This window comes from Oncorhynchus mykiss, chromosome 31 (assembly GCF_013265735.2).
Source record: "Oncorhynchus mykiss isolate Arlee chromosome 31, USDA_OmykA_1.1, whole genome shotgun sequence".
NCBI classification, from domain to species: domain Eukaryota; kingdom Metazoa; phylum Chordata; class Actinopteri; order Salmoniformes; family Salmonidae; genus Oncorhynchus; species Oncorhynchus mykiss.
Window position 1 is genome coordinate 41,156,275 of NC_050571.1, and position 10,728 is coordinate 41,167,002.

The following is a 10,728-nucleotide window of genomic DNA, read 5'->3' on the forward strand; positions in this document are numbered from 1 at the left end:
TCAAGTTGAAGGTGCATCAACAAAGTACTGAGTGAAGGGTCCGAAAACTTACGTAAATGTGATCTTTCAATTTTTGTAATCCTGTTTTTGCTTTGTATGTAGCTGGAGGGCGGCAGGGTAGCCTAGTGGTTAGAGTGTTGGACTAGTAACCAGAAGGTTGCGAGTTCAAACCCCCGAGCTGACAAGGTACAAATCTGTCGTGACGGCATTTCAGAACAGGCCGTCATTGAAAATAAGAATTTGTTCTTAACTGACTTGCCTGGTAAAATAAAATTGAGGGGAAAATAACAATTTTAATTTTAGAAAAAGGCTGTAATGTGGAAAAAGAATACTTTTATAAAAAAATACTTTACGTCATTGAAAATAAGAATTTGTTCTTAACTGCCTGGTTAAATAAAGGTAAAATAAAATTGAGGGGAAAAGAACAATTTAATTTTAGAAAAAGGCTGTAATGTAACAAAATGTGGAAAAAGAATACTTTCCAAATGCTTTCCAAATTATGGGCGATTTTGCAAAGTTTAAAAAAATATTTTATTTTATATTTTTTGCATGTTTTTGTGGATTTCACTATTTTCCATTGAGAAGCCAATGGTCCCACACCCTGACTTTTGATATTCTATGTATTTCAACAAGAAAAGTGTTTAACATATTTATGCGCACACAATTTTAAAAATAATTTCAGCCAGTAGTTTTGAAAGTGGTGCTCACGAGACAAAAGTGGGCCCCATTTTTGTGTGTGTGCTTCGTCATCAAATTGTGTCCTATGACACCCTTTTCCTGTGATATTTTCTTGGGGGGTGGGTTAGGGATATGTTACGAATCTAATTCGTACTAGCTATGTGTTACGCATTTGTTGTCCGTTAGAAACTAGAGTGTATTTTATATGCAGCTGGTTAGAAAAGGAGTCCTCAATATATATATATATTTTAATGTACACGTCAAGTCCACTGTCACTGGGAAGTGACAGTGGAGAACAAGGATATGACATGGAGAGAGTGTATGATATAACTTTGAATATGTCAAGATAAGAGTATTTGTATTCTCAGTTATTACCGCAAGTGCTGGCACTCAGCTAGATTGTCCTCTACTTGAAAGAATGCATCTCATTATGTTGTGGTTGGAATTCATGACAGCTGATCATATTAACATTACCTGGCAGATAAATCCCTAAATATTTTGGCAAAATTGAGTGAAATCTATGTATTGTCGAATAAAATGGTCAAAGCCAATACAATGGTTCGTGACAAAATTAGAAAAGTATTTCTGTTGATAAAAGTTTATTTCTCAACCAATGCCAAAAGTGGCCATTGTAAAATCACCCATATATTCTCTATAGGCTCTGATCAAAAGTAGTGCACTATAAAGGGAATAGGGTGTCATTTGGGAAACCGTCCCAGTGCTGTGTGGTGGGTGCAGTCATCACTGGTATGTTGGTAGGTGCCCAAGTTCATTCTCCTTTTAAGGTCACATGAGCCTGTCCCTATGGACCTCAACATATTATAGAGAACAACGGATACATGTACAGTTTATCTCTTATGGATAAGTCAGCCCATTCTCTTATGGAATACACCAGGAGGTGCCGGTTCTGCAAGTACCAGAATTGGCAAAATGTGGAAGCTAAACTGTCCTCTAGGGGCAACGTGAGCACCTATTTCCATCTACTAGGCTTGCGTTTAATCTGTTGCGTTTAAACTGCAGACCTCTGCCTAGATCACACCGACAGAGTCATTATGCAAAATGGTACGCAGCATCATCTGGATAGGTGTGCAACAAAATGTGTGCAACTTTCACCTTCTGCTACCATTTCTGTCAAGCCTTCTATGCAAAGTTTGACGCATACGTTTGATAAATCCAGCGTATGCCACACACAGAATGCACTGCAACTGCCTCTGCAACGCAATGCTGCAAGGCAAACAGCGTTACATTGGAAATGAATGTACTTCTGGTGTACCAAAATGCAATGATGCTGTCGGTGTGATCGAGGCGTCAGGCTCTGAGAGTTGAGTGTTTAATCCTAGTGCTAGACACTTGTTTTTTGTTGTTGTTTTAAGTCTTTCCAAACGTTAACCCTTAATTTAACCACTCAGAATTAATGCGTGAACTTAAGTTTAACTGTATCCTTATCCCAAACCTTAACCATTCGAATGAGTCCCTAAATGTTAGTGTTGTTGTTTTACGCATCAGTAAGCCTCTCAAATAAACAATGTCATTTGATTTTACTTGATATGTTGTGGTTTGATACTTGACAAGTGTCAAATCAGGTCATTTTTTCAGGATTTCTTAATAGTACACAATGACAGATACACATTGTTAATTTAGTCAATTCAGTTTCAAGTTTATTGTATACATTTCCTACAGTGTTATGGTTTTATTAAACAATATGAATTGGCATAACGCTCACTATTCGAATATTTCTTAGCTCGAATTTCCAATTCTTTAGGCAGTTTTGATAATTGATTGCACCATGTCAACATTATGGAATAAAATTAATAAATAATTCTGCAATGCCTTTGAACATATCTGGGCAAAGTAGACCTATCTTGTTTGTGCGTGTGTAATAGGTTATGTTTAATGTAGTCTGCTTGACAACCAACATAAGAAAAGAGTTTCATGTAAAAAATATATCACTACTTAAAACAATATATTTTGGCCTGCTACACAATTAGGTAATACATTCCTATGGAAAAACATTGTTCTTATCAACATTGTATTTATTATAGTATACATCAGAATAAATACAACATGGATACCAGGTTTAGTAGAATCATAGCAAAAATACAGTAACAAGGATTAAGTATAGGCCTATATCAAAATAGCCTGTTATTTCGTTAAGAGCGTGCAAGACTGGTATACAAGTTTATCAACGGTGTGAACTCTTGTCTGTTTACAGAGTAGATCTTAGTTTCCATCAGCTAATATAGGGATCAATGTCAGCCTGCGGTATTACATTCTCAGTAGCAGTCTTGTTGTGTTCATACAAAAGAAAAGGAAACAAAATGGCAGCATAGGGCTTATATATGATCAATACATGTGGAATAAGGAGTTAACAAACAACAAAACCTGAAATGTAACCTAGTCATTTACTGTTTCTTTTTTTACTGTGTAAGTAAAAGTGTCCTGCCATTGTTCATGTGGTAGCCTTTGGAGTCTACAAAACACAATAGATATGATGTTGAGAGATACAAAATCAAAAGAAATTAGTACAGAATTTGATTTCAAATCAAAATGTGCTTAACATGTTCCGCTTATATTCTTATTGTACAGTATTGTACAGTTTCTGTCTGTTAATAATGGTCTATTCATGTCTTAAATTATACATGGAATTGCATAGCTACAGAGACTAACTATAGGGCAGCTTGTACTGTATAATAATATATCTGTGAGATGAACCTTGTATTTCAGAAACCTAGCTAGTGGTATTAATATTGCTAAGTATTCAATGGTAATATTCCGTTTGTCTACTTAACTTGTGCTCAGGACTATTGGTGAGGTGTCTGTGCTTATGATCCATTAACATTCAAAAATATTTCCCTATTTTCAGCAAAAGGCACAAGGGTACAGGAGGGAATGGGAGAAGAGAGAAGCTGGTCAACTATTTTATGAAAAACAAGGATTCAACATAATGAGATTTTTTCCCCTATATTCTCCTGTCTCCTGGTTGTCATGAGGACATCACACCAACAGTAGGATGGGGAATACTACTATGCGCCCACATCAAAGGAGAAGGACACACTGCCTAGGAAGCGATCGGTAGGCGAATCATTGATGATGCCCTTGCCATTGAGTTTGCATTTTACAACGATGTGGGTGTCGTACTGCAGCCCATTGAAGCGCACGGCCACCACCGGCGCTGTGTAGTTCACCTGGGAGAAGGGATATGGGACAAAAGCAACTTGAGTTGCTATCGTCACTATGATCATGCATATAATCTAGATCATGAGAGCAGCAGCGGAAATCATGCTGCTGAAAATCCTCACTTACGTGTCTCAGCTTCCCATAGAACGGGTAGTACATCAGGTTGAAAATGCTCTTGGGGAAGAACTGAAGTTCTCCCAAGCTTTCTGGCACTCCTTTCTGAAAGAGTGAGAGGTCACAGTGAGTCGTGTTTTGTGACTAACACCATGTCCCATAAGCGGTTATGATATTCAGTCACGGAGAGATCTTTTACAGCCCCGGTTATGGTTGAGATGTTTGGAAGGGAAGAATGCTGTCGGTTACTGTACCTTGACTCCACAGGTCACGTTCACTGGAGTGCCTTGACCAGGTAAATAGCCAAGAATCTACAGGACGAGAGCAATAAAAGGGACCCTTGTATTGTTATATCATCATTTTTGTTGAGAAACAATGTTGCAAAACGATGCATATTTATCATTCCCAGTGGCTGTCTTCAGTTTTCTTCAGAGACTTTTCACCAGTCATGACATCAGGTCTCATCCAAATAATGTTGGGTTGAACGCATCCATTCTAACCTCCAGCTGAGACCAGCTGTATATGGTATCTTGTTCAACTTTACCAAGTCAGGATTTATTAACATTTAATTTTAAAAAATGTGTCTAATCATCTACCTAGCAATACGATTCATTTTGGATATCCCCGCCAGGTTTCACTCTAGTCTTTTCCAAATGGGGACAATACAACTTTAGGCTACAGTATATAATGGTAACAATGACATTGACTAGTCACAGAATTGCTGTATTCACATTACAATAACATTTTCATCTGCTCCTCACGATGGCCACAAGATGTCACTGAAATGTCTGCATCTATCTCAGATTACCTCAATGGCATCTTCCTCCATTTCATCGATAAACTCCACTTTACGACTATAACAAATAACATTACCTCTTAGCAATCGCTGATTATATATGCAGCTATAGGATGAAGTTCATGTTACTTGACTGATGCTATAGAGTGATAGCCTGAGCTCAGATCTGTTTGGACTGTCGTTCCCAACTCCTATGATCGTGCCAACCATGTTTGGCATGACAACGACCACAGGAGGTGTTCTCTCAGCACAAACAGATCTAAGACCACGCTAACAGAGGGGCCCTCCATAGCATGACAATGACCACAGGAGGTGGTCTCTCAGCACAAACAGATCCAGAACCAGGCTAACAGAGGGGCCCTCCATGGTGGAGATCTCATCAAATCTGAGCTGTGTCTTACCCGGTTCATTCGGAGGAGAATGCAGGGTTTCCCCTGGGAGAAGCCAAAGTGGGGGTCCTGGAGCCCTGAGCACTCGCCCAGCCAGGACCTCTTGAACTGGCACGACTTCCTCTCTGCGCTCTCCTCCTGATCGTCCTGCATGAAGTACGCATCCTGCGGACACTGGATGTTCCTCTGCTCTTGTAGGGCATCATTGTACGCTGAAAGAGAGACATGAAACAATTATTTTTCGTTTTTTAATGGGGGTTTAGTGGTTAGTACTGAAACACGGAAATTGAGAATGTTAAAAAACAAGGGACATGAGGGGTGAGGGGGGGATCCCATAAATAAACCGATTGCTCCGCCGGGCCTCTGATTCAGGCAGTCTGACAAAAGCGGACTGCTGAAGAACGGAAAAAAAGAGCAGAACTCAATGGATACGCTCTGCCCACAAAGAGGCTTTCCCTTCCCAGCATGCTGTTCTCCCAGTGGCAGTTGGGACAGGGGACAAAGGTAGGGAAGGTAAGGGGGAGAGGATTAACTAACTGTGTGCCTGCTCTGCTTCAATGTTATACCCCCAACATGTCCCCAACATTTGAATCCCATCGAACCCAGCAATAATAAACATTATCTTCAGCAAACTTTCAGACCACACTCCTGCAAGTTACTATTCAAGTTTGGCAAAATGCCAACTATTCCACCATGTTTGGTATCTGACTCACATCTTAGCTGTTCCTCCATTAGCTTTGCATACTTCTTCCAAGACTTGCGGTCGGAGGCGTTGAAGGCGATTTCATAGTGCCCATCCAGTTGTGGGGACATCGTCATACCTGCCAAAGGAAACCCATAGACAGTCAACTGTGCTTACGTTCAGATAGAATGGACAGATAGAGGGATGGAGGATGGATAGAGGGATAGAATGAGAGAGAAATAGGGAGTGGGGGGTTAGAATTCATATTTACCTGGTGGCATCACCCTGTCGTTGTGGGTTGGGTGGTAGGGGCTGATGGACAGCATGAGGCACCACATACAGGCACCAAACATGGCCGCCAGGAAGGCATACAGCGCAGTGTAAAAGAGGATGATCAGAACTAGAAGGAGGTAACATGGAGGTCAGATATAGAGAATGAATTACATTCACGGTCACTGTCATTCAGTTTAATGGAGATCATTAGAAGAACGGCAAGGGTAATAGTTGTGGTTATGGCTATCAGTGTCTATCAGAATGGAAATTCTTTGATTTGAGTTGGGGAAAATAATGAAGTATAAAGAATCTCCAGTTATTATGTTGGAATTTGGAACTGTCTGGGCTGTCTAGACACTTCTACTGTCTTTGCTCTGGATGCTCTCCAATGTGACAAAAGTGTTGCCTCTCCACGTCTGTAAATGGAAATCACTCCAATCAGTTTGTACTTTGTTACGAAACTCATTTGTTAACTAACAAACTCATTCAAATGACCTGAACTGTATGAAAAAGGAAACCTTGAGAACTACCATTGTTCTGCCCGAATTACAATTAACAGTCCATTAGCAACTAATCAAACCCAAATGTGCCCTAAATTTAAATGGCTTTTGCTGCGCAGGCAATTTCACAGGAGGCTGGTTGCAGCCAGCTTTGCGTCCCCTGAGCCCACAAAGGCCTTTCTGTTTGAGCTCAGTGAGAATTCTCCCAGCTGTCCTTTCACTCAGGAACACAGTGAACCTCCGGTTGCCATCATAGTGACGGTCTTTTGCAGCCATAGAGCCGCGGCCAGCTCCAAGGAGCCACGATCACCCCACTCTGGTATTGTGTCCCCCTCTCACACTCCTCTCACACAGGACACACATCACCGACTTCAAACTCAGTCCCCCCTCCTTTCTTGCCAGGAGGCACATGGGGCCCCATTCCTTCACAAGTGTGCACACATTGCTTTCTTAAGCAATCGCTTCCTGTCTTGAGCCTGGCCTCTTGTCTTCTTCAGTACTGGGCACGATGAGGGAAAAAAACTATCATTTTCAGACAAGGAAGGAGGAACATGCTCTTGCTTGCGTCATTTTCTCAAATCTTGGCCCGTTGGACCGGTCTCGTATGTTAGTGCTCTCGTATGGTAGTGCATTGGTTAGGCTTGAGGGAGTTCAAACCCAAACGAGTCACATAGTAACGAGGCTGTCAGATTGCATAGCAACCAGGCTGTCGGATAAAGAGCTCTGCTCCATCATCACCGCCTAAACAAACTCTAGGTAACAGCCTCTGCCAATAAAGTTTGTCTGGCGGACTGCGCAAAACTGGCAATGAAATTTGACAACTTTTTCTGTCTACAGAAAAAAATCTTGCTTGTCTACTCTTTACGTGTTCGCCTGCGACCGTGGGGCCACAAGCACGCTAGGGTCAAATGCGGAGGTCACGGGGGCTTTGTGAAAAAGGCAGTGGAAAGCTGGGTGAGGGGTATGAGGAATGTGATTCCTGGCCAGCGTGTGACTCAGAACACCGCACTCCTACCGGGAAGCCGTCCCCAGGCAGCCTTGTTTTTGTCCGCATCGGGACAGAGTCGTCTGTGCACCTATGTAAACATTGAGCTTGGACACACACACACTCGCAGTACAGTGAGCAGGGCCGAGGGACTGGGGAGACACGTTTCTTTCTACCCCCCCCCCCCCCCCCCCTCCCCCCATCCCACCCACTGCCCCAGCGCACCCCAACCATCATCCAAAAACAATAAGCCACGAAACCAGCACTTTTGCCTTCAACCATTGGCGATTAAAATTGTAATGATTACAAATGAGAGAGAAGTTAATGGATTTTTATAGAAATTAAGAACCAATGTGTCATCAGGCCTGTTGCAGCTTTGAACACAGAATGTGTTTTCTTGTGGGTGATATATTTTGCATGATATGATTTGCATGGGCAACCGCAGTTACTACCGCTACTACTGAGCACTTCTGCAAACTGAGCACTTCTACTTACACCAGCTATGCCCAGTGCGGCCCATGAACTCTCTGGTCTCAGCGTTCCATAGATATGTCTTCACATCGAACGCTTTCTCGTGGAGCGTCCTCTTGGGTTTTGGCTTCGGCTTCCACTTCTCGAAGTTCAGGTCTTCCTGCTCCAGAGGTTGATGTTCTATCAACTCCTCCTGCACCTCTTCCAAGGCCTCTGCCACCGCGTGCTTGCCAGGCGCCACCTCGGCAGACTGGCACAGGGACAAATGAGACGGGAAAAGGAAGGTAAGAATCTTCCCAGTCTGACTTTGCCTTGCCACGATGTTAACAATCACTATCTATTTGTTCCAACTCATTACAGAAAGACATATTTTGATTATTATAATCAGCCATGTTTTTTTAGGTTAACCGCCATGTTTATTATTTAGATAAATGCTATTATTTCCTTTGTATCAAGTATTTACAGTTTTTTTAAAACTGTATGGCATCCACTATAGCAACACTACTCCGCGATGGTCCTGTCTCATCCTGTTCCATCATGTCCCGCCATGTTCTGCTAAATTGACATTCACCGTGACCCCAGTGGCCCTCTTTGGGAGATCTCTCCTCCTCAAGGCTGACCTTCCTGCTTGGAGAAACAGCTGCCGCCAAGCTGGAGGGTCACGGCGACAGCCAGATGTTATACACTGATTCTCAGCATCGAGAGGCCCCAGAAAGATCCCCAGCGTTCAGTGGAACCCCCTGGGGTTTTTAGAATGTCACTTCCTTAATGAAGTTCTATTGTATCCTATTATATTATATTCAGACAGAAATGGGAATTTAATTAATTATTAATTCAATTCATGAGGAATGGTACCCCAAACCTCTTGTGACATGCACTTGTAGACAGTAGAATGAGTCCCAGAAATCAATTCGTTTTCATGTCATCCTCTGTATTCTAAAGCAGACTTACTGGATTTGGTGAGTAGTTTCCATGGTGCTCTTCCTCAGCCCCTCCCGCAGTACAATTGGGCTCCATAATTCTTCACAGGGGAGAAAGGTACTTGTTAAACCAATCACATCTACTAGCGTCCCCAAGGAATTAAAGGGACACATCCTAACATCCTTAGAAAGTTATGGAAATCCATTGCAGTTTTTTAAGTTTGAGGACCAAACATTGAGAAACTATTTAAAACATTTTTGGGGCTCAACTCCTGGGTCTGATTTCCCAAAAATATTAAAAACTTATCTTGACATACCTGAAGTTTTCTTTTGCAGGGAAAGTTCTGTGATTGTCTTGAATCCCTCTTGACCCTAAGTAGAACGAATTCTAAATTGGTCAAAAAGTAATTTTTGATTTCATTAGAAAGTTTAACGCAAACAACGGGAGCTGGGCACAGAGAATCTCCTCTCAACTAGGCGAGCATCATAGAATGAATGAGTGCACACTGAAAAGAGGAAAACTGGTGGTGGGGGGGGGGGGGGGGGGGGGGCAAGGGCTTTTTTTTTTTATCGGAGAAGAACTTTTGGCAACAGTGCATGGGCCGATGCACCGTATTCTGCACACGCACACCAGAGCACCATTGTCTGTTGAACTGAGCCGAGGCTCAGGCAAAGCCGCAGCACACCAAAAATATTTTTTGTCATTCCCAACATGCTACCGTCAGTCACCATCGTGCACAAATCTGGATTAACTGGGGTTTTATCACTAATTTTGAATCTATGTTTGTGCTTTTTTAAATGGCCATTGTTTGCTGAAGGCTAGGGGAAATGGCATGCAACTGGAACATTTCAATAGTGTATTGATGATCGTGCATTAAGTATCTGCATCTCACTCTGAAAGTACAGACCCAATGTGTGCAACCGCCCATCACCGACTGATCACCATAAACGTCGTTCTGCGAAGTTCAAATATATCTCATCATCAAGGGCTATCTATCTGCACGCCAGTCACGTCCCGATCTGCTCGCCCATGGACTTGCTGTTTTTTTTTGTTTCGTTTTTGATATTGTTTTACATGAAAGGAGGCATGTCGTCATGGAAAAACATATTTTATTTACCATTGTGCTCATTTTTTTCACTTATTTGTGAAGGGAAATTTTCTCGCACGCACCAAAATAGTTATTTTAACACTTTGCTTATAAATCCAATGTAGATAGTCATTTTAACACTGCTTCTTAATCAAATGGTTTGCTTGTTAGGCCCACTGAAGGGTGATATATTTGTTATAGGCCTAGATAGTTATTTTAACACTTTTCTTATTAATCAAATGTAGATAGTTATTTTAATACTGCTTATTAATCAAATTGTTTACTTGTTAGGCCTACTGAAGGGTGATATATGTGTTATAGGCCTAGATCTTGTTACACATTATAACGTTAGCCTATATCATTTTTGCTTTACTTATATTTTATCATGTATCTATTATGTACCCTGGTATTGGTCAATTAGCCTAGTTACATTATCACGGCTTAGCTTTTTTATGTGAGATGGTCAGGTGAAAGGCCAGGTAGATGCCCTAAACAGACCATGGGCTAATTGAATTAAAATCATTGTAAAATATTATTATATATTTTTTAAATAAATCAATTGCGTCCACCTTGACTGTCCAACCAGATACAGCATAACGTCTGCCTCTGTGCCACACGCCACGCAACATCGTATGATTAGGTTTGTAATTAATCA

The 10,728-nt window shown here is 41.6% G+C and overlaps 1 protein-coding gene across 1 annotated transcript; it reads right to left on the reverse strand.

Annotated features, from left to right (window-relative positions):
* Positions 1-2,310: 2,310 nt before the first annotated feature.
* Positions 2,311-9,495, reverse strand: LOC110505176 (protein ATP1B4). The gene is made up of 9 exons (XM_021584206.2): positions 9,303-9,495; positions 9,017-9,086; positions 8,090-8,315; positions 6,108-6,236; positions 5,868-5,975; positions 5,167-5,366; positions 4,224-4,280; positions 3,982-4,074; positions 2,311-3,863 (listed from the first exon to the last, which is right to left on the reverse strand). The coding sequence occupies exons 2-9, from the start codon at positions 9,080-9,082 to the stop codon at positions 3,702-3,704; spliced, it is 1,041 nt and encodes a 346-aa protein (XP_021439881.1). The 5' UTR covers positions 9,083-9,086; positions 9,303-9,495; the 3' UTR covers positions 2,311-3,701.
* Positions 9,496-10,728: the final 1,233 nt, after the last annotated feature.